At 56.6% G+C, this 22923-nt stretch overlaps 1 protein-coding gene across 6 annotated transcripts; it reads left to right on the top strand.

Moving 5' to 3' along the window:
* Positions 1 to 3224: 3224 nt before the first annotated feature.
* Positions 3225 to 22611, top strand: TACC1 (transforming acidic coiled-coil containing protein 1). 6 transcript variants are annotated; one of them, XM_072356917.1, is made up of 14 exons: positions 8720 to 8983; positions 9581 to 9681; positions 12834 to 13773; positions 14972 to 15007; positions 16732 to 16792; positions 16905 to 17103; positions 17950 to 18005; positions 19025 to 19159; positions 19257 to 19333; positions 19682 to 19725; positions 19802 to 19962; positions 20109 to 20215; positions 20406 to 20526; positions 20706 to 22611. In XM_072356917.1, the coding sequence occupies exons 1-14, from the start codon at positions 8838 to 8840 to the stop codon at positions 20772 to 20774; spliced, it is 2253 nt and encodes a 750-aa protein (XP_072213018.1). In that variant the 5' UTR covers positions 8720 to 8837; the 3' UTR covers positions 20775 to 22611. The 6 variants fall into 6 exon arrangements, with proteins under 6 accessions (XP_072213023.1, XP_072213020.1, XP_072213018.1 ...); XM_072356920.1 differs by lacking the exon at positions 8720 to 8983 and adding an exon at positions 8992 to 9349 and having other exon boundaries at positions 9460 to 9681; XM_072356922.1 differs by lacking the exons at positions 8720 to 8983; positions 14972 to 15007 and adding an exon at positions 3225 to 3291.
* The last annotated feature ends 312 nt before the right edge of the window (positions 22612 to 22923 follow it).

The raw sequence follows: 22923 nt of genomic DNA, 5'->3' as shown, positions 1-22923 counted from the left end.
AGCACAACAGTTGGGTCTTAAAACAAGACATTTTAAATTTACCCTGCGAGCCAAAAGGAGTTGTAATTTGAATATACAGCATGGTACATTCCTCCGAAATTGATCATAAAGCTCTGCTAAAACGCAGGCAGGGCCTGAGTTAAATAAATATTTTTGCTTCCACAGAAGTGAAAGGTCCGGGCACTGCATTGATCTGTAATATTTTTAGCAGGTGATTCATAGAAGAGGGAAAAAAAAACACCCAGGGCAGCTGAAGGCAGCAATGGCTCTTTGTGTCTCAGCACTATAGGGCCGGTAGCAATGTGGGCTGTGGGTACAGCTCTGCTCCAGCACTCCTGGGCTGCTGCAGTCCCTGTGGTGGCACTCAGGTTCTTTTTTGGGCACTGTTTGCCCCCAGCAGCCCTCTCGACCATGCTGGAGCTGGTGGGCATTTCTAGTGGCCATTGCCATTGGATTTCATTGGTGGCCAATGGAGAAGTGTGGCTTGCTGTTCAGTGCTTGTGGCACACGGACACCTGCTGCTGGCTACGCAAGCTGACTGAGTGATGCATCTGGAGCCCATCCAGGCAGCAGCGCCTTCTCCAGGATATCATTTGGCACGCAGAGCCTGCAGCCTGAAAGCATGATGAAGGGGAGAGAGGGGACGAGACGCAGAGTTGAAAGGAGGGTCTGGAAGCTGTGATCCTCTCTCGGTGGAGAATCAGAGCTCTTTGAGCAGCCCCAGATGCAGCGCTGTCACCGGGCAGTGGATGCTGCCTTCCATTGTGCTTTGTACTCCAGTCTGGTTCCAACATGCTCCCAGCTGGCTGCCTGCTCAGCCTGGATACAGACCCTGGAGCAGCAGATACTCACTCATTGTTGGAAGAACTCCATGGCCCAACACAAATGGAGTGCTGAGTTATTGAATAATAAGGAAGCCCTCCTCCTTAATAGAGCACCCGGGATGCACAGTGCTGAAGGCGCTGCCCTTAATGCTGCCCTGAGAACCTGCACCCATGGGTGCCAGGTTGGTCAACTGGGCTGTGCTCATGGCAACATGACCCTGTTGGCCTGTGGGTCCCTGTGCCTGCAGTGCTGGTCCTGCTCTCACTGCACTGCTCAGCAAATAAGCAAACACAGTGCAGTACTCAGAGTACTCTGCAGCAGGAATGACATGCATTTCCTCTGCTCACCTGGAAAACCTTATTCCCCTGATAGACATCTGCCACAATGCAGTTCTGCCTGGATCGTGAACCACATGTGGAATTTTATTGTGCTCTGAATACCAATTATTTCAGGTACTCCTGGAGCAATCTTTACCCCAAGTGACGCAATAGGAGAACTGGAACTAAGCAGGGATTATATTTGGTGATTGCTATAAATCTGCTTTTATTACAGGCTTTTCTGTCAGTGTGCCACTCAGCCCTACTGCTCTGGGTTTGACTGACACTCTGCAGTCCTTCCCACTCGTGCTTGGGGCTGCCTCTTAGAAAACAACTGGGAACATCAGGTTTGCAACTGGAGGGTTGTGTTTCCGACTGATTTGCAAGGCTTGGGGAGGCGCTGAGATTTGCATCGTTCTGCAACAGCCAGGATCAAAGGTGCAGCTCAGAAATGTGAGGGGTTTTGGAGCAACCTGCAAAGCAGCTGAGGAGGGTGTGGAGCTGGGAGGGCGCAGACAGACAGCAATAAAAGGCTGAATTGCTCAGTGCGTTGAGCAATTAAGCCAAGCTGAACGGGGCACCGTGAACAAAGTGGTGGGGAAATCACTGCGGCACAAAGCTGAGCTCACTGACCGCGATGTGGTGAGGGGGCACAATAAGGGTCAATTAAGCTCCCACCGCACCGCCTGGCAGAGGGAATTAAGTGCCAATTTTCTGCACTGCTGCAGAGGCAGAGCATTAAAATGAGAAATAACAGGAAGCTTCAGCCGAAAAGAAGGAGCAAGTTGGGAGATGCGAGTTTGAAGCTGAGATGGCCCTGAGCGCTGCTGCCCTCTGCCGCAGCCGCAGCGCTCTCCTCGATAGCAAACCCACGAGGATGGGTGGGTGGAAGCTCACAGACCCACAGCTGCTGGCCGGGTGCTGGGCTGCTCTGCTTAGTGCACCCCGATGACTGCGGGATGTGCTGAGGTTTTGCCTCCAGCTCATTGGGAAGCACATTTTTCAGCCATAGGGTGGGATGCTGCAGCCTTCAGAGCGTGGTGAAGGAGCAAAGCTCTTCCCTCTAACTGAGGTACACACACTCTGCTCAGAGCCAGCTGATGCAGGCAGAGCTGCCATTAGGGCAGACGGCTCCTGGGCTCTCATACGTGTGCGTGGCACAGCTGTGCTCGTGCAGCTCCCCGACCTCCTCCTCCTTTATGCAGCAGGTGGGAATGCAGAGCGCTGCTTTCATTCTCGTTGCCACGTAGGGTCTGCGCATCTGTTGCTGGTCGTGGGGATTTGGGAACCAACGCCAGGCTGGGGAAGCAGATCTTGGTTTGTTTGTGGAGCTTCCCGGGTTGAGCAGAACTCTCTCCTCCCCGCACTTCGCTTTTCGAGCTGAAATGGCCGCTGCAGCCCTCATTGCTGCTCCTGGCGCTCCCTCTGCAGGGAGCACGGCGACAGCGGGGCCGCATCTAGCTCCGCTCGGCAGCAGCCACGCACCGGCATTCGGAGTGCGGTGGAAGTGGTTTCTGAGCGTGTGTGCAGAGCTCTGAGAACCGGCTTTTGGGGCTTTTGGGGACCAGACCGTAACTTGGATCAGCTGGGGGCTGCAATGCGCTCTCCGGGGTCTATAGAACGGGGGCTGGTGGGGTTTGCCCCAGGGAGGGCAGGAACTGGCCGGGATGGGGTGCGGGATGCAGGGATCCTCTTCTACCGGAGCTCAGCAAGGATAACGCTCCTTCCCAGCCGCAGCCCTGGAGCTGCAGCTCCCGTTCTCTGTAAGCAGGGAGGTTCCCTCCCCGCCAGGGGCCAGACTGCCAAATTCCAGCCAAGAGCACATTTTTACAGCATGACAGCAGTGAGGCCCGGCGCGGGATGCAGGCGGGAGGGTTGTGGTGCCGGCATTGCCATGGATGGTTCATCCAGCACTGCCTGCCCTGCTGCTTTCCTCTCCCTGCTCCGGGAAGGCACGTCAGATATTCCAAAACATCCTTTTTCCTTTTGCTCAGGGTGCGCCGAGGTCCCTTGACGACGACGCCTGGTCCTCCCCATCCCGTCCATCCCCTTCCTTCCTCTGTGCTCCTTTTGCAGGCAGCAGCTTTCCGAGGAACTCCGGGACAGGTGGCAGAGAGTGACGGTGCTGGGACGGATCTGTGCTGGAAAGGTAGGAAGGAGAAGGGAGCTGAGGGCTGCGTGCTTGGCAGAAGGATGGAGGGAGGAGGAAGCAGGGAACGAGGTGTCCCCGAGCAGCCGTGGTGTGGAGATGGTCCCCAGCAGCCCCTTGTGGCAGCACGCCCTGCTGCCCGCTCTCGTGGTGCTCCCACGTTCTCTGCATGCGCTCAGTGTTTTGGCTCTGTTTACGTTGCTAAGGAGGAGCTGTGTGAGCACCCTGGGATGCTGCGTGCCGGCATGGGCACATCGGACTTCGTGCTGCACGTCAAACTGGGCGATGGGCTGCTGCTGTGGGAACCTCATTGATGCTCTCTGTGCTCTCAGACCGGCAGCAGGAGGAGGAGGGTAGGGGAACAGCGTCCCTGCACCAGGGCTGCAGAAGAAGTGGTGACCCACGATCCAGGCAGCTCACAGCCCAGTGCTGCAGCTCTGGGTGGGTTTGGGGCAGTGCTGTTTGGATGGAAGGCTCCAAGGAAGTATTTAAACACAGCCATGTGACAGCCACAGCTCTGAGTCAATGTCCCCGGAAACCCCAATGGAATTCTGCCCTGGGGTGGCAGCGAGGGCTTGCAATGCCTCCTTCCCAGGAACATGGAAATTTCCATGGGATTGGCCTAAAGCTGATTATTCCCATCTGCTGTCCCTCAGTCAGCAGCCAACCAACAGAGCCGAGCACACAGTGTGGGGCACATCACCTGCTGTGGGCTACGGGGACAAGATGTGGTGTGCATCACGGGGCTGTGATGCCTTCCTGCAACCCAGGCACGCCAGCATCAAGGCGGTCAGGCTGGTCAGGAGACTTTGTTTTCATCCAAGGAAGGTTTTTTTTTTTATATAGCTTTCTTTTTTTAGGAAGGTGAAATCTTGCAATGGTGTCAACACTTTTCTTGCTGAAAAAATAGCACAACCCAAACCAGAGCACTAAGGGAAAAAAAGGAAAGGTTGAATATGTGAGTTTTTCTCAGGACTCCGTGGGCGTTGGATGCTCAGGCTGTGGGTGCGACCTGACGGAGCTGTGCTGAGAGCTGCGGGTCCCAGCAGTGCTGCCCTGGGGTCCCGGCTGCATTGTCAGCTTGGAGCGCGGCTGTGAGAGCCGAGGGCAGATCGGAAAAGCAGCGCGTGGCTGCACGGAAAGAAAAAGGAGTCAGGCAGGCAGGCAGGAGCCGTTCCCTTTCGGAGCAAACGCGTGGGGCGGATTCCCACCGGCGCCGGGTCGGATGCCGCAGCTCCAGCTGCGGGCTGCCCGCTCCGGGTCCGCCTGCGGTGCGGTGCCGAGCGGAGCCGTGCCGTCCACTCCCCCGCGGAGGCGGGGACGCCGTCGGGGCCGGCACAGCGCAGCGGTAGCTCGGCCCGGCCCGGCCCGGTGCTGCCCCACAGGACCCGGAGCTGCGGTCCCGCTATGGGGGCGGCTCAGAGCCAGAAACAGCGGGACGGCTCCGCCGAGCGCCGGTGAGTGCGGGACCGGGGGAGCGAGAGAACCAGACCGGGGCCGATCCCGGTGCTGTGGATCCCACTGCAGTGCTAAGGGGTAGAGTTTGGGTTGGAAACTGCAGAGCAGGAGGAAACTGAGAGTGGAGTGAGTGAGTGAAAAGCTTTCCTTTCCCTTCCCTCTTCTCGCCCTACGTTCAGTGTTCCTGACAAAACAGGCTGATTCCCGTTTGTTGTCAGCACACTGACTTTCTCGGGCTGCAGCTCACCCCTGTTTCATGGCATAAATCACAGCGCGAGGAGCCAGGAGTGCAGTTAAGAAAACAAGGTGTGGGGTTTGGAGCTGGAAGCGTCCCTGGCTGTAACCGGGAGTGCTGTGAGTTACCGATGGAGTTTGGGAGCTGGGAACAAAAGGAAAGCATGCTGATTGCGTTCAAAAGGCAAACCGGGGAGGCTTATCTTAAAATCAGCCCGAACACTTAATGGAACACAGGAATGTTTGCTCCCACTGAGCCGCCCCGTGGTGCAGAAATAACTGCGCTTGGGAGGTTTGCTGCTGTTCTGCTCAGCTGGAAGGATCTAGGGGACCCCCGGAGGGCCCGCAGTGCTGCAGGTGAGTGGGGAGCACCTGCCCTGCTCTGCTTTGCTCCGGAGCTGTGCCGGGCTGTATGGAGCAGGTGCCCTCTGCTGCTCCTCTGAATGTTTGCAAACATTAACAGTGGGAAAACAACTGCAGCAGGGAAAAACAGGCATGTTCTGTCCTCTGCTGCTCCGCAGCCCTGCCTGTTATTTCCTTGTAGTGTTCTCCTAAGTCAGAGGTGTTCCCAGGCAGAAAAAACCCAAGGCATTGTTCCAGGGGTGCACTGGAGCAGTGCTGGGTTGTGGCAGGGCAGCTGTGCTCTGTGCATGGACAGCAATGTGGAGATGCTGCCCGGGTTTCACAATATCTCCAAGTTTGAACTAAAATCCAGCAGCCTGACAAACCCCTGATAAGAGCATTCTTGCCACATAGCATGGATATTTTTAGCAAAGGAATTGATAGGGTGGATAGGACAAAGCCAGTAGGTGAAGGAAGGTGCTTGTGTTCATACAGCATCGGTCTGAAAGGGCAAATGGAACTCAGACATTTCAGGGCTGTTTCTATTGAATTGTTTTGCCTGAGCTCACGTCCACACGGCTGGGATCAGGGAGATGAAGCCTTGCCCATTGTTTGCAAAACGCAGGACAAGCAGTGTGCTCGTTTTTGCATCGCTCCTTTTGAAAGCAGCCCCGAATGCCGGCGCTCATTGGCCTGACAGCTGCGTGGTGGGGAAGGACAGCTGGAGCTGGGGGGCTGCTGGTGCTGTCAGGCTCACATGTGACAGTTGTGTCCTTCGCTGCTATTTTTACAGAGCTATTTTGGTGGAATGTGGAGTGATGGGAACTGTCACAGGGACGGAAACCTGGGGCTGCTGCACCCTGATTGCTCTTTTTCCCTCCCACTGCATTTTCCCAGGGCCCTTTCTGACTTAGGCAGATGGAGACGAAGCTCTCCTTGGCTGGTCTCCCAGCCCGGGTAGGTGAGCTGCAGATGGGAATCATCAGCACTGATCTCTTCAGCATCACTGCACAGGTCAGGGAACATGTTATGAAACCACCTCCTCCCCAGTGTTTGCAGCACAGTCCTTGCTGGGCTCCACAAAGCTTTGCGTAGTTTTCCTCATTCCCAAAGTTTGCATCTTCACAAGGTGATGGCCAAGAAGAATCAGTGCTGAGCCCAGGTGGGGTGACAGCAGTGACACGGGCTCTATGTGTGCAGTCTGCCCCTCACTCTGCTCGGAGCTGCTGGCAGCTCTGTTTGGAGCAGGTCAGCATCCCCTGCAGAGATGCATCTGCTGGCTGTGACCGATGCAATCAGGTTATCTCCTCAGCAAATGATTTGCAGCCAGTGCTGCTGCCAGGCTGGGTTGGGCGCCAAGCTGGAAAATGCCACTGGAGGCGATTTCAGTATTGCTCATTGCAGACAGCAGGTGGAAGCAGGCTCTGCTCGTTAGCTGCTCCCAATGAGCCGTCATCTCGCTGACCCCACTCCTGCTCCTTCCTCTGAGGCTGCTGGGAGTGGGGCCCGCTCTGTGTGTTGGTGCACAATGGAAGGATGCTGCTGATTTCCTCCCACGTCCCCCACACAACAAGTGGGTGCTGCAGCAGCCACATCTGTGCCATGGCTGACGCAGATCCCTGTGGCAGAGGCATTGTGCTCCCACTGCAAGCACCCGCTGCTGCTGCTGCTCCTCTGCCCTTTGCATTTCTGTTTGCTCCGTGGCATCCCTGCAGCTGTGAGCTGCTCTGTGGCACAGCAGTGCTGTCACTCCAGTGGAGTCTTTTGGGTCAGCAGCGATCTGTGAAGTGACTGATGGGAAGGGGAGAGGGAGGAGGAGGAGCTGAGGCTGCAGCCAGCACTGCTGCAGAGTGCTGCGTGCTGCCGTTCACAGGCTGAAGAGCTCGTTATGTAAAATTCATCTGCAGAAATCAGCCCTGCTACTTCAGATAGGGGGGGAAGTGGCTGCTTGTTTCTGCTCGGCACAAAAGCAGGCAAGAGGATGTTGAGGTTCTGCTGCTTCAGCCTCTTGTTTTTCTGCAGATAAGCTCTGATAAGCACCACAGACCACTTGCAGCTCAGCACCCTTTGCACGGGGCAGAGGTTTGCAGGACTCATTGCCCCCAGGTTGCTGTGATGTGGAAGACAGTGGCTGGGGATGTGGCTGCTCTGCCTCAGAGCTGCTGTGGGGTTGGCAGCACCTTTGCTTTGGAAATTTGGAAAGGTTTTTAAGGGGGGTAAGAGCCGTTCTTTGACAGGGTGGAAGCCTGAAAGAAAGGTTCCCCATGGGGTGGTTATTTGAAATGCTGCATGGTGAGGAATGAGGCCCTTGGACAGAGGCTGGTGGCACAGAGGCAGCCAGACCAGTCCATCCTGTTGCAGATCCCCTGCCCACCTGGGGCGCTTCTGGCACTGGGAGCTGATGATTCACAGAGGATAGAATGGAGGTCTTGGCCTGGCCCGTGAGCACTTTGGGTGGTTACAGAGGGTTGGCTGTGCTTCTTTGCAATGGGCCGGGCTGGTTGTGCAACCAGCAGCTCTGCTCCTCACCAGCTCAGCCTGGGGAGGTGCAGGGTGTGCAGCCTGGGTCACACAGCCCCGCTGTGCAGTGTCAGCACCTGTAACAGATCTGCTGCCATACCACGGCCATTCCCCGAGGCACTTTGGGTGCCGCAGCAGTAACTCTATGCTCCTCTTTCTACCAAGGGAGTGGGAGGGAACGGGTTTGGAAGTAAGAACCCTGCTTAGGGTGCAGGTTCCCAAGGGAGGCCCGCGAGGCAGAGCTGCTTTCAGCGGGGTCTGTTTGCTGTTATTTTTAAACAAGAGTTAAACAAATAAACAAACTCTCTGCCATGGAAGGATGTACCTCGAGACAGGGCTGGCCAGCTCGGCTTTTCCTTTGGAATACAGGAGGGCAGGTGTTTCCCTCCCTTCTGCCGTCCATCCCCGTGTTCCCAGCACCCTGGGTAGCTGTTCCCCCCCGCCCGACCCCCTCTGCCGATGGGATAAGCGCCAGGGGGGAATTTGGTACCTCGGCCGAAGCCGCCGAGCTAAGGGCAGGTGCAGCGCCGGTAAAGCGGGGAACTGAGCGGTTTCACGGCTCCCTGCCCTCCGCAGGGGAGATGGGGGGGGGGGGTTCCCTTGGCGGAACACCCCGAATCTCCGCATCCCGAATGCCCGCAGGGTGCCGGGAAACCAAGCTGGGAATACCGAGCGATGCCCACCTCCCCCCATCGCCGCAGCCACGGGCGGGTCGGGGTTGGGGTGGGAGCACGGCAGGGAACCAACCGCTTCCTCCTTCCCCCAGTGGGGCGGGCGGCGGCGGAGCTCCGGTTCTTCCCCCCGCCAGGGCTGTTCCCTCGGTCGGCTCTGCCGGGGGGGGGTGCGAGGCGGCGGGGCGGAGGCGGCCGCTCTCCCTGCGGCAGTAGTACGGTCCGGGGAGGGCCCCGAGCCGGGCGGCGGCGGAGATGCGGGAGGCGGCGGCGGCGGGGGCCGGGCCGGCGCGGCCGCACTGAGCCCGGCGGGGAGCGGCGATGGCGTTCAGCGCCTGGCAGCTGCTCTCGCCGGTGCAGTGGGCCAGGTGGACGTGGTCGGCGGTGCGCGGAGGGGGCGGCCCCGACGGGGAGGATGGAGGGGTCGGGGGAGACGCGGAGGAGGAGATCAAATCGCCGGGCTTCAGGCAAGTACACCGCGCCCCGGGGACGGGCGGCCGCGGGTGTGTGCGTGTGCATGCGGGGCCGGCGGCTCCCGATCCCCCGCTCCCCTCCGGTTCCTAAGCTACGCTCGCTGCCTCGCATCATCTCGGTCCGCAGCCGGCATCGCTGCTTCGGGAGCGGGTTGTGGGAGGAGGGGATGGAGCGCATGGCTGAGCCGGAGCTTCTCGAGAATGGTGTGTGCCGTGCTCCCAACTAAGGTGCCGGTGTGTGTGTCGAGGTACTGCTGTGTGTGTCGAGGTGCTGGTGTGTGCACCAAGCCTTCCCAGATACACTCCAGAGCAGCCCCGAAGCCATAGGGAAGATACGTCTGTATTGCTGTATTCTTAGAGGTCAGTGGTGGCTGCTTGGGGTGACCCGATGAAGGCAATACTGGGGTACAAGGGTGCACAGGGGATGATCTCAGTGTTGTTTTACTTGCTCTCCCTTTTCCGTTTGCTAGCGTGGCCCTGCTGGACAGGAGCGTGGCAGCCGCAGGAGCCGTTCTGGCTGGATGTGTAGGCAGCGATTCCCAGCTAGCCTTGAAAGTGGTAATTCCTCACTCTTTTCCCCCCCCTCGGCAGCTCGGACTCCGAAGGTAATTATGAGACCCCCGAAGCAGAAACACCGACCTGCTCACCACTAAAGGAGCCCAGCGAGCTGCAGCCCGAGGCCGGGACCCGAGGTAAGGAGAGAGCACACCTCTGGCTCGTGGCTTTCTGCTCCGAATGCAGAAAAGCAGGGTGGGGTCAAGGAGAAGTCTCTTGGTTTGAATAATGCTTGCCACATTTTTTGTGGTTAATGGCCTGGATGGTTCAAATGCCAGCACTTGGGGCTGTGTGCGCTCTGCTGTTCCCTAGTGTGGGTTAAACACTGAATTTACTGCATCCTGCTGGTAGGGAAGGGGTGACACTGCAGGCTTGGAGGAGTTGGCTCAGCCCCCCTTGGCTCATGCCTGTGCAGTGCAAAATTATCATCGGGCCGTGTTGTAACCGCCGGTCACACCCTGCTGTGTCCCCATGCTGAGATAGGCAGCAGGGATGTGTGGCTCTGCATTTGGGAGCACCGAGGATGTGCCTCGGGGTGATGGATTGATGTCTCAACCACTCTCTGCTCTCTCCCAGCTGCCCCCCTGCTGCTGCTCTGTGGCTTGCACTGCTGGGCTTGCAGCAGCAGGCTGGAGTAGGCTGCTCAGCTGGGCTGCAGAGGTGTGCCCACTCCTCACTTGGTCTTGAGTGCATCCCCAAGAAGAGGTTCCTTTGCCTTGATGGAGAGAGCGTCTGGTTTGTGCTTCTGGTAATCTCAGCTCTCAGAGTAATCCTTCCCTTTAAGAAGGGATCGAGGCATCTTTAGTTTGGAGGATAATGTCTAAGGAGGAAAGATGAAGGCTTTCTTAGGAAATTCCCCTTGCAGGTGTCTGGGTCATTTCTGTGAAAGCTGCTGTGCGTTGCTGTGGACCTCAGGGTGCTGCTGTGCTGACTGTGTTTGTGCTGGTCCCTGTTCCATGCACAATGGCTGCAGTGCTGTGGGGCTGAGGGTGATGCTCTGCTGCAAACCCAGAGGAGATCTGCTCTGCCCTGCAGAGAGGGACAAGTATTCAGCTGGCACCATCACCCTGGGGAGGAGTAGATTTAGCTTTACATCCATTCAGGATCCCTGAGCAGCCCTTCTCCCGTTGCCTCACATGGTGGAGGCCGCGATTCTGTCCTGAAGTTCTCTTCAGTCATCTGCCAGGAGGGGATTTTCTGTGCAAGGAAATGAGCAGAAGCAGCAAATATGGAGCACTGTTAGTGCAAAGCAGCGCTGTCAGCCTGCGCGGCTGTTCCCCTGGTGCAGGGCACGTGTTATCCGGTGTGCTGCTGCTCGTTTGCCGGTATGCTAATTCTTAACAGAAAGGATTTAAAAATAGCCCAATGTCTGCAAAAGAAAAAGCGGAAAGCCGAAAGAGGAAAGAGGCCGTTAAGCGACGTAACGCACAGCCCAGATATCCTGTGCTCAGCCGAGGGAGGGATGCGTGACTCATCCGTGCACAAAGCGAGGGGCGATCCCAGGGCTGCGCGCAGTGCGAGGCGGTGGAGGATCGCAGCGTGGGATGGAGGGGGCTGCTGGGTTCTGCCGCTTTGCTCAGCGCTGCGGATAGACACAGCCAAATGTCACCGTGCACAAAGCAGCTGTAACTGCTCTCCCCGTGCATTTTTCATCAGAGAGTGTAAGATCTCCATGGTCACTGCATAGCGCTGCCAGAGCCGCGCAGTGCCTGGTGCTGCACGCAGAGCCCACAGAGGCATTGCACGGGGCTGGGAAGGCACCGCAGTGCTCCGCGGAGTTGCACCGCGTGGAGCTGCTCTGCTTTGGGCTCACGGCCACAGCTCTGAGCGATGGCTGCGTCCCTCCTCTCCCCGCCCTGAGGACACCCGCAGGAATGGGGAGAGGTGGTTTTCTCTGCCGTTTGTTATTCAAGACGTAAATTACTGCTAGGGCTGGAAACCAGGATGAGCCCCGTCTGTGAGAACCTGATGGGAACGTGCAGTGCCTTTAAAGGGCGCCTTCTGCCCCTGCTTTGAAGTCTGCGCTTCTGCCCAGGGGTGTCTCGGTGAGGTTAAAACATCGGGAGCAGCACAGCGAGCGTGGTGCAGTGTTCCTACAGGTCTGTGGGGGAGGTTTTAGGGTGGGAGGGCCTGGCAGGGCTCTCAGAGTGCTTTCTGGCTGCACTCCAAGTACATTTGTACTGGGTTTGTGTTCACCGATGCGTTCTGTGGGGCAGCGCGGCAGCATCCATCCGGACGGAGCTGTCTGCAGTCTCAGGGAGCACACGGCCCCTCGTGATTCATTCCCATGGCTTTTAGCATCCCCGGAGATCAATGGTGCAAACCACCAGCCGTCAGCTGAGTCAGGGCTGCTGGCTGCATGTTCTGGACTCGCCCACGTTGGCTCTCCTTTGCTGCCAGCCCGTGCCTCGTTCAGATGCCCCTGAGCTGCAGGGGTGATGTTGGCTGTTCTCCTGTGCTGGCTCTGGGTGTAGCTTTCAGGATGCCCCGGTGGATAAGGAGCTTCCCCATCCCCTGACAGCAACGAAAAGATTAAACAGTAAAAGGATTTAGAGGAAGGGATTGGAGTAATAGTGATTAAGTCATGGAGCGGGATTTGTGATTAAGGAACTCTGGCAGCAGAGCGGTGCTGGGTGGGATCTCTGCGGGGATGCAGCCCCACACTGCCTGCCATGTTGAGTTCTGGAGGGCAGCTCCCTCCCTTCCATCCCACCCCGTGCTCCCAGGCTCTGCTCAGCTCCCTCCTGCCCCCAGTACTGCTTGCATGCACAGCTTGTGCTCTCCATCACACTGATGCACTGCAGCGACATTTTGTGAGCAGGAGCACCAACCTTGTGCAGCTGCTGTGCACAGTCAGTGTTTCACCCCATGACAGCCGTGTGTCTGGTAATGGTGGGGGTACTCTGGTGGGATGGTCTGTGCTCTGCAGTTGGTCCTGACCATTCAATGGCATTGGCATTACGAAGCCCCTCTGGAGCTGGTGGCACTCTGGGTGGGAGCAGGCGGTGGGGAGGGGAAGGACATAAATGGAGATGTTGGTGGTATAATGTCTGCTGGCACGGTGCAGCACAGCACAGTGCCTCCCACGGGGCTCCCCTGCTTTACACCCTCTGCTGTACACACAATTCCCTGCACTGCGTTCACGAGCTTTGAGTTTTAAAGTTCTTGAAGCCAGAGTTCAGCAGGGATCCTGGCAGCATGGGAGGGCACTCCCATAGAATGCAGTCCTGGGGCAGGGGGTGAGTGGGGAGCAGGAGGCAGGCTCTGATGCGCTGCTTTCTCTTTGCAGGGCTCAGTGGCCATGGGGAGCTGCAGGGAGGGGAGCAGCGCCCCGAAGAGGAGGCTCAGCCCGAGGATGGGGCCCCTCTATCCAACATGGGGACCGAAAGTGGCCCCGAAGACCCGGCTGTGACGCAGACTCCAGCTGAAGCCCGGCCACCGGCGCCCCATGTGGGCACAGCAGGGTGTGAGAGGGTCATGTCGGGAGGGGGCAAGGCTGACGCCGAAGTGGGGCTGACAGAGCCAGAAGGGGATGCTCTGGCACAGGAGAGCTCACCTTGTCAGCTCCAGAATGGAAAACTGCCTTCCCAAGAGAGCAAAGGAGGGGAAAGCACAGAGCCTGCCCCCTGCATGGAGCCCTCAGTGCCCCTGGCCTCAGACCCTGAGCAGCATAAGGCAGACAGTTCTGTCGTGGCAGAGCTCTGCATGCAGCAGAGCTGCCCACCAGCCTCCCATTGCCTTCCACTGAGTGAGCATGGGGAGGACCCAGCCCCCCAGCCCCCAGGGCAGCTCCCAAAAGCTGAAGTCGATGCCACAGAAGGTGGGGATGGTGTGGACACACGGAGAGCCTCACCAAGGAAGGCCAGCAGGATCCCAGCCAGCAAGCTGACTCCCAAGAGGCACAGGAGGCCCATGGAGAACACAGAGAAAGGTCCCCAGGGCTCCCCCAGGGCCTCCCCTGCACCGTGGGACAACCCCGAGCTTGGCCCCTTTGGCAGTAACTCAGCACTGCAGCACTCGCCTGCCCTCCCCAAAGGCTCTTACCAGTTCGACCCCAATAACTTTGACTCCGTGGATCCCTTTAAGCCCACCAAGACCCTCACCAGTACCACTGACTGCTGCCCCGCAGCCGACAACAGCCTGAATGAGATCCTGGAGTCCCAGACGCTGGAGGATGAGCTGGGAAAGAGCAGAGGCTCCCCACAGAAGGCCAAATCGCGTCTGATAACGTGAGTGTGGAGCACAGCCAGCCCCTTCCTCCCATGCCTGGGGCTGCCATGTTCCTCTGTGCCCAACTTGTTGCAATGCGCCACCTCAATCCTGCTGCCCACCCAGGAGTGGATGGGATGAGCTGGATGGGTGCACAGAGCAGTGCTCAGACACTGCTGGGACATTTGTGCACTGCTGTTGAGCTTCCCTTTTTGCAGCGGGGGAGAGGATGGAGGTTTACAGGTGGATGGTTGTTACTTCTATGGCATTGCACAGGTGGTGGGACCTTGTCCCTTCCCAAACTATTCCAGAGCATGCAGGAATTTGTGCAGTTGTAGTTCCTGAGGTGTGCTATTTAAAACCCTCCTGTAAGTGGTGATGTTTTGTAATGCCTGTTGGGGCTGCAGGCAGCATTGCCTTCCTCCTCAGGGAGTAGATTTAATCACAAACCTCACTATTTCCTATCACAGACGTCCTACAAACCATGTCTGGGCAGTGCTGTCTTGGCCTGGATCTCAGCTCTTGAGGCTGTCAGATGTGAAGTAGCAGCTGCTGGGACAGGGCTGGCTCTGTGTGCCCTCTGTGGGTCTCTGGGCATGCAGTGGGGCAGAGGGATGACTGTGAGAGGGAGGAATTGCCCAGCCACTATTGGGTCCTTCCAGCACTCTTGCACTCAGTGCTGGTGATTGGAACCAGTTGGAAGCAGAAAGAGGAAATCAGCTTAAAAGGGGAGATTTTAGAAGCACTGAGGCTGTGGCTGGTTTGACAGTAAGAAGAAACCAAGCTGTCACTCTGCAGATGGGAACTCCAGTGGGAGAGCTGTGGTGGCTTTACAGATGGCAGACGGCACCTGGAGTGTAGAGCCAAGGGTAGTGTGTGTGTGGGGGGGGTGCTGGGGGGGTATCTTCCTCTTAGCAATGCCATGCAAAGAATGATGCAGACTCCTGCAGGGTCTGCTTTGCTGTGTGACCCTGGGTGGAAGCAGCTGGAAGGTCTCAGCCCTTCTGTGTTATCCCAGGAGCTGGGGCAGTGCTCGGTCTCATCCCACCTCTGCTAATAGCAAATGCAGAATCCCTTATCTGTGTGCTGCTCCCCCAGAGCCTGAGCTGTGTGACTCAGTGTGTTTCTCCAGATGAGAGCAATACTCAGGTCTTTTCACACGCTTTTCTTCTCTCCATCTGTCTGTCTTTCTTTCCTGTCTATTCTTGGGTGCCTCAGGACTACTGAACAAGTGAAATTTCTCTGTTTTCTGTTGTAAGTACTCTCTTCTGCCTTTCTTTCCTCTTTCCCTTTGCTTCTGATCTCTGGGTGTGTGTTGGCCCACCTGTCTCCATGGCATGGACCCCATCCCGTGCAGCTTTGCCCTGCGGGTGCTGCAGCCGTGAGCTGCACTGCAGGCTGTGCCCCTGCTTGCTGAAGCAGCATGCCGACCCGCCGTGCATTCTGATGGTGTATAAGTAATGACAGCACTGTGAGAGCCAGCCTTCCAGCTCCTTACAGGGAGATTTCAGCCCCAAAAGGGGTGTCCTTTACCCTTCCCCATGGCAAACCCCAGAGAAGCAGCTGCTGCAGAGGGGCAGGCTGGGAAGCAGCAGCTGGAGACGGTCCCTGGGCTGTCACTGTCTTGTGTGAGGGCACCCACAGCGTGCTGGGCTTATCCCTCATCTTATGTCATCTGCCCGAATGCCCTTCTTGTTCTGCTTAGTGCTGGCTGCCATATGCACGAGAGCTTGGCTCAAGCACGGACATCTGTGTCTCAGCTGCAGACTGATGGGCCTTTTTTGCAGCGTGGTTTTAAGCAGTGGCTGCTTGGCCCCATCCTCTTGAGTTACAGAGTTGCTGTCTTGGCACTGGGGGAGGTCAAAGGTACCAAGCAGTGTGTGGTAACAGCATCCCAGGAGGTCGTGCAGGGCAGGGAGCTGCAGGTTAACTGGTTGCATTTAGGTGTGCTATTAAAAAATAGAGCCAAGGGTGAACTTTATCTGATTCAGTTGTGCGTGGCAGCCTGCAGATGTTCCATGCCACATTGCTCATGCTCTGCTGGAGCATGGGTGGGTTGAAGCAGGCAGGGATGGGATTTCTCAACCCAAGGGCTGCTGCAAATCTGCTCTGACCTTTGCATGGCTGCAGCTCTAGTGTGGGGCTGGAAATGTGCCCCCACACATCACGTCAATGCTGGTTTTGGTGGCACGGACCTGGTGCTGCGTGCACCCTCCTCTTGGGGCTCTGCGAGCATCCATGCACTGCCTGCAGCTAATTCAGGACAGCAGCACCACACTTTGGGTTGGGGCTGTGTCTGCAGTCCTGCCCAGCCACTGGAATGGGGCATTTGGGAATGTGGGGTGAAGCCCCTGGAAGAAGCACCAGCCATGTATCACTGCAGGAGCGACCTGAACTCAGCCTTCAGCCCTCCTCAAGGCTTTCCTCCTCCAGACAGTGTTTGCAGCACTCAACACACAGCAGTGCTGTCCTGTGAGCACAGCAGGGCTCTGCCCAGCTGCTCGGACCCACAGGGATGTGGGTGCTGCTATGTGGGCTGGGACAGGGCAGCACGGGGCTTTGTTGGGCACAGGATCACCTGCAAGTGCCCTTTCTGCAGACAATCAGTGTGCACTCAGATGTGATACCATTGCACTGGACATGCAAGGCCAGATGCAGCAGGGGAACCTTTCGTCCCGTCCTTTCTCGCCGTCAGCACCTTGCGTGCTTTCTGTGCTCCTTCCCTCCAATAGCAATAAACATCTCAAAGACAAACCCGATCTCTCTGTAGCTGTGTGTTTTGTTTGCTTGTTCCTTCTGCTCCTTCTAGAACTCACTCTGGCCCTCCAGTACCTCACTGGTGAGTGGTTTTGCTGTGGGTGCAATGCTGGTGCTGGGGCTGCCTCCCCTCGCTTGGGCTGTCCCTCACACACCTCTGCTGTCCCCTCCTTGGCCCTCATGAGCACCAGGTTAATGTGTCCATTTCCCTCTGTCTGCAGGAGTGGCTGCAAGGTGAAGCAGTACGAAACGCCGGCGCTGGTGCTGGATGGTTGTGCTCAGGTGGGTGGGAGCAAGCAGGGGGTGCTGAGCCTCCACTGCCCATCTGTACAGCCCAGCTCTGATCCCTGCAGCTCAGCTCTGCTCTGCTAACCTGCACGCCTTGATCCCACAGGATGAGGGAACGTTGATCTCAGAAATCCCAGACGTTGCCACTCGGGATGGACGCGCCACCGATGAGGAGAAGTTGGCATCCACCTCCTGCACACAGAAAGCAGCCGGGCTGGAGAAGAAGGGAGAACCTGAGGATGACCTGGAGTACTTCGAGTGCTCCAATGTCCCCGTGCCAGCGGTGAAGCCTGGCATGGAGGCAGGTAGGGAGCATCCCCACTGCCCCTGGTTGTGCCTGTGCCATTTATTGCTTGTCTACATTGCTTTCATTATGGAAAAATCAGTGTGCTCTTTATCTTCAGCCTGGAGCATCCTGGCTTTAGAATACCCCACAGCCCCTTCCCTGCCTTGCTGAGCCCAGCATCCCAGCTCCTCCCAAAATGCATTGACCTCAGTAATGAAAACACAAAGTCAGGGCTGTTACTGAAAGCTTCCATCCTGCTCTGCTTTTGCTCCTTGTGCACCCTGTGCCAGGATAGCTGCCGGCACACGCTGCCTGCTAATAGAGAGCTCCAGGTCACTGCTGAAGGCCACACTGCTGCTCCTGCTGTCTGTCTCCTATGTGATTATCTGCTGTGACCAACATATTAAAACATAATTAAAAGCCAGGCAATGTGGCACTTAATCGATAGCGAGTTATAGGTGCAAGCAGCAGAAATGGCCGCATGGAGGGTCATTGCAGCTGGTCATTAATCAGTTCCCCTGAATGCTGCTCAGAGCTGCAGAGCTCTGAGAGAGCACTTTGTCTTATAGGGGAGGCTATAGGGGAGGCTGCCGATCTCTGGGCATCTCTGCTCCCTCAGCATCACTGGTGTGGCAGCTGTGGGAACAAGCAGAGGCTGGGCTGCCACCAGAGGGGAGTGTTGGCTGCAGCTGCAGCTGGGATGTGGGATGTATCCTTCCCTCAAGGGCAGGAGAAGGGTAGAAAGCCTACCCAAGTTTGCTCAGGCCATGCACTCAGCTGGACACCTCTGCATCCCAGTGAAGCTACATGTGCTGTCAACGTCTCATTTTCTAGCAGGTAAAACGTTTTATTTCTCTGTCTCCAGGCTTTGAGAAGGAGCTCTCCAAGCATACGGACAAGGATGGATCTGTTGCCTTCCCTGTGAGTGATGCTTCCTTCCCCTTGTCTGCCCACAGTCACCTTGGGGTGGCTCTGCTGGGGCTGCTGAATGGTTGTGGGGCTGATGGTGGTGTGTGGGGGGGTCTGTGCCAGCAGAGCTGCCTCTATCCAGAGCTGACAAGCAGGTGACAACGAGATTAGCAACATCAGCAAAATCAGCACCTCTGAGACAGATTTAACTGCACTAAGCCCCACAAGGACACTGGACAAAGTGAACCTTGTGTTTGGTGCTGCTGAGGCTGCCCAAGGTGTGGGGAAGGCAGAGCTACACAGTTGCTTTGCATGGTGCTGCAGGAGGTTGCTGAGGGCTGAGGCTACCTGGACCTGGGGCTGTGTCCAAAGTGGTTGCCAAAGCTCCATCATGGGTGGATCCAGGCAGGAGGAGAGGAGAGGAGAGGAGAGGAGAGGAGAGGAGAGGAGAGGAGAGGAGAGGAGAGGAGAGGAGAGGAGAGGAGAGGAGAGGAGAGGAGAGGAGAGGAGAGGAGAGGAGAGGAGAGGAGAGGAGAGGAGAGGAGAGGAGAGGAGAGGAGAGGAGAGGAGAGGAGAGGAGAGGAGAGGAGAGGAGAGAGAAATGCTTTTGTTTCCAAAACACTGCAGAACCAGGCTGCCTTCTCCCAGCACTGCTATTTATGGCCTCACAGCCTGTTTCCAAGGAGATAGCTGTGAGGGGCTGCACTGCTGCAGAGACAGTGAAGGGAGGAAGAGGCTGCCTGAGCTGTTTGGTGCAGGAGTGCTTTGCTGGGGACATTCACCTGCAGAACCCCCACTACCCCAGCGCCCACCCCCATGGTGCAGACCTAGCTATTCTAGAGCTGAGCACAGAGCAAAGCAAAGTGACATAGGATGGGAGCACAGCTCAACTCACAGCTGGGTCTGCCCCTCCTGCTCTGCCTCTTCTTTGGGGTGCAGGCCCAGGGGCAGTGAGGTGGTGACCCCAAATGTGGGAACCAAGGAGAAAAGATGAGCAAAGGACAACAGCCAGCTGGGTGATTCCCCTGCAGGGCCATCCCACGCTGTGCCTGGCAGACAAACCCCCCACAGCCATCACCAGTGGCAGCAGAAGTGACAGCCCCCTGGACAGCATCTGCCTGAACGCCTCGGAGAAGGCGGCCGTGCTCACACTCATCCGGGAGGAGGTAACAGTGGGGGCTGCCCTGTCCTGCTCTGCAATGGAGGGGTGGAGGTGGGCATGATGGTAGAGCACAGCCAAGGTCTCGTTCTGCTGCTCCCCAGATAATCACAAAGGAGATCGAAGCCAATGAGTGGAAGAAGAAGTACGAGGAGAGTCGTCAGGAGGTCCTGGAGATGAGGTGGGACCCCTGCCCAGTGGGATGCTGTGCTCATGTTCCCCCTGGTTGGCTGTGGGGCCGTAATGGGATGACACAGTTCTGCTTCACTGGGGTGGGACGCATTGAGAGGCTTGTCTGCTTTGTGCCTGCGCTGTGTTGAGCCTGCAGTTTGTTTGTTGTGGGGATGAAATCCCATTAGCTGCGGATGGAGGGGATCTGGGAGCAGCAGCAGGGGGTGCCCAGGCTGTTGCAGCACTGGGGCCCAGGGCTGCATGCTGGAGCAGAGCTGTGGGTGTGTGCCTGCAGGAACTGCTGCTTCCTACCTGCTTTTGTTATCTTATTTTTCTTTTTTTTTTTTCTTTTTTGCAGGAAAATTGTGGCTGAGTATGAAAAGACCATTGCCCAGATGATAGGTGAGGTTGCAGTGCTGCAGGGCAGGGCAATGCTGTCTGTGCTCAGTCACCACATCCCTGTTTGTTCCCCTCACAGAGGATGAGCAGAGGACAAATATGACCTCCCAAAAGAACCTGCAGCAGCTCACCATGGAGAAGGACCAGGCGCTGGCAGACCTCAACTCTGTGGAGAGGTCCCTATCGGATCTCTTCAGGAGATATGAAAACCTGAAGGGCGTCCTGGAAGGTTTTAAGAAGGTCCTGATCCCGGTGTCCTCCCCCATCCCTGTGGCTGTGGGGCAGAGGGGCTGTGCATTGCCATCACCCTGTCCCATGCAGATCATCCTATCAGAGCAGCATGCTGTGCTTGGTCCCAGTGCAGATGGGTGTACTTTGTTTTCCAGAATGAAGAAGCTCTGAAGAAATGTGCTCAGGACTATTTAAACCGTGTCAAGCAAGAGGAGCAGCGATACCAGGCCCTGAAGGTCCACGCGGAGGAGAAGTTGGACAAGTAAGAGCTGTGAGGTGCAGGAGGATGGGCAGCAGATGAATAATGAGCAGTCACCTCCATACAGCAGTAGGAAAACCACCTCTGATGCATTGCAGCATGCGGGAGCTGGGCTCTGCTGGCACAGCATGACCCAACATCATTACTACAGAGCTCCCACCCCATAACTGTGGCCCCATCTCTCCCCATGCAGAGCCAACGAGGAGATCGCCCAGGTGCGCACCAAGGCCAAAGCAGAGAGCGCAGCTCTGCATGCAGGGCTGAGAAAGGAGCAGATGAAGGTGGAGTCCCTGGAGAGAGCCCTGCAGCAGAAGGTAACGCCCACTGCCAGCACACTGGGGATGCTCGGTGCTTCCACATCGGTGCCCTGCTGATGCTGGAGCTGTTCTCTCTGTTTTGGAGTCAGAAAGTGCTCCGAGGGTCAGGGGAATGGGGTGATCAGGGGATGAGGAGGGATGTACCACCAGGTCCTCAGGGGCTGCTTCCTTTCCAGAACCAGGAGATCGAGGAGCTGACCAAGATCTGCGATGAGCTGATTGCAAAGCTGGGCAGGGCAGACTGAACTCACCACCCCAGCGCTCCACACCCGGCTGCTTTTCTCCTACCTTCGAGCACTTTGCCTTATTATTACCCCAGAGCGACCCTGCAGAAAGCACATGTGTGGCTGCTGCACCGCAGGTGTGAAGGTGGCCATCCCCATGTGCTGTCACTGTCCTCACGTGCTGCGTGGCACAGCCCCAAGGGCACTCCTGGGGTGTTGTTTGGAGTGCCAAGGAAGGAGCCCTGCTTGGAGCTCCTTTCTCCACTCAGCACAGCAAGGCACAGAGCAGCAGTCACTCTCTGGATCTTGCACTGCTATCTCCAATCCCCCTGCAGCACTGCATAATGAGGGAAGCAAACAAAGCTGGCCTTTACAGGGAAAGGCAGATCCAGGCAGCATTTCCATGCAGGCTGCCTGCTGCTTTTGGAGCCCAGCAGAAAGGCTGAGGCTCCTTCCCTCACCACACACAGGCAGCCCTGAGGTGTCAGATAAGGGAAATAAATGCTGTTGGACTGTTTCCTACCTAGCCTAGCTCAAACCTTAGCAAACCTTTTTGCTGCTACCTTTTTTGTAAAAGAATTGAGCTGTTTTCCTTCTATTTTCTAACCCCTGCGTTCCGCATGCAGTGCAGACATCTGTTAAAGCAGAGCCATACACCGGAGATATATTTTATTAGTTATCTATAGAAAGGATTTATTATATATACACAAAGCTCGGGCACACGCAGGGTCCCCACCTGCTCCCACTGACCCAGCAAAGGGGCTGATGGCTGATGCTGTGCACCTGCAGTGTTGTGTTGAACGTTCACCTTTTTGCACAGCTGACAGAAAGGAAAAATCCCTTTTTTTCCCCCCTCTTTCCTTTGCTGGGGTGTCACACTGCCAACCACAGCCTGCTGCAGCACAGCTCCCCTCACCAGCACCGTGATGGCTGCAGCCTGGCGCCACTCTTTTCCCTTCTTCTCCCATGTGTTGAGCTCCACAGCAGCCCTCCCAGCCCCAGCATGGCTGTAGGGCAGTGGTGGCAGCACAGGAGTGATGCCAGCACGGTGAGATCAAATCCTTGTGATGCACGCATTGCTCAGCACCTTCCCAGAACCACACGGAGCACACTGAGTGCTGCGGTCTTCCTGCAGCACAGAGCTGTGTGGAAGGCAGAGCTGTACCTGCAGCAGTGATGCGATGTGGCAGCATCCTCACACTGCTCTGCTCCTGCTGTCCACACTGCTGCTGCCTCCACCACCCGCGTGCTGTTGCATTTCTGTGCCTCTCAGCATGCACGTAACAGTCTGGGCAAAGATTCCTAAGGAATGATTTATTAACTATAATATGGTTATAGTTGCATATATATAAATATATACATACCAGCCATAGTTCTCTATAACAGAAGGCGTATTTTAAGTTCACATGGGCAAGACTGCTGCATCCCCTGTGCAAGAAGCCAATGCTGCAGCACAGCTGTGGCCACCTTTCCTGCAGCAGCAGCACTGATGTGTCCCTTTCAGCAGCAGAGTGCCCATGAACGCAGTGTTGCTGTGTGTGAGTTTGCCCGTCGATCTTTTGTCTGCAGTGAAGTGCCAATGAGTGCCCACCCTGACTGCTCTCTGCTTCCACCACATCCCTCCATCCTCCCCCCCCCCTCTTTGTGCTGACTACTACCAGGCTCACTTTGTACACCGTACATCGCTGCCATCAGCATTGATTTTGTACGTACAGTAATTTCCCTTTTATATGTCAGGTAAATATTTGTAAGAGTTATACTCACACAAAGGAGATTATTATGATGATTACTAATATATATATATATTTTTCTCCCCCATGTTTCATCGCCTGAGTAAAAATGGTGTTTATCACTCTTGAAATGTTTCATGCTGTTTTTAAGGGTGGCGAAGGGATAAATCCCCTGGGTAGGGCCTGATTCTGCCTCATGTGTGTGGATGGGGTTGGGGCCGTGTTGGGAACCCTGGGGATGTGTCGGGGCTGTGCTGTGCCCATTGCCGTGCCCCTGGGCAGCTCCTGCCCTTGGAGCTGCGTCCCCTCCCAGCTCAGGTGGCATTAGGACGGGCTGCTAAGTGCGTTATCCTCAGCCCATAGATCCAATCGCCCAAGCAGATTACCATAAGACCTCGGGACAAAAGAGAGGCTATGTGCCCCGCGCGCGCACTGCTGAC

The sequence above is a fragment of the Excalfactoria chinensis genome, chromosome 25, assembly GCF_039878825.1.
Source record: "Excalfactoria chinensis isolate bCotChi1 chromosome 25, bCotChi1.hap2, whole genome shotgun sequence".
NCBI classification, from domain to species: domain Eukaryota; kingdom Metazoa; phylum Chordata; class Aves; order Galliformes; family Phasianidae; genus Excalfactoria; species Excalfactoria chinensis.
The sequence above is the reverse complement of the archived record's forward strand: the minus strand, read 5'-3'. Positions and strand labels throughout refer to the sequence as shown.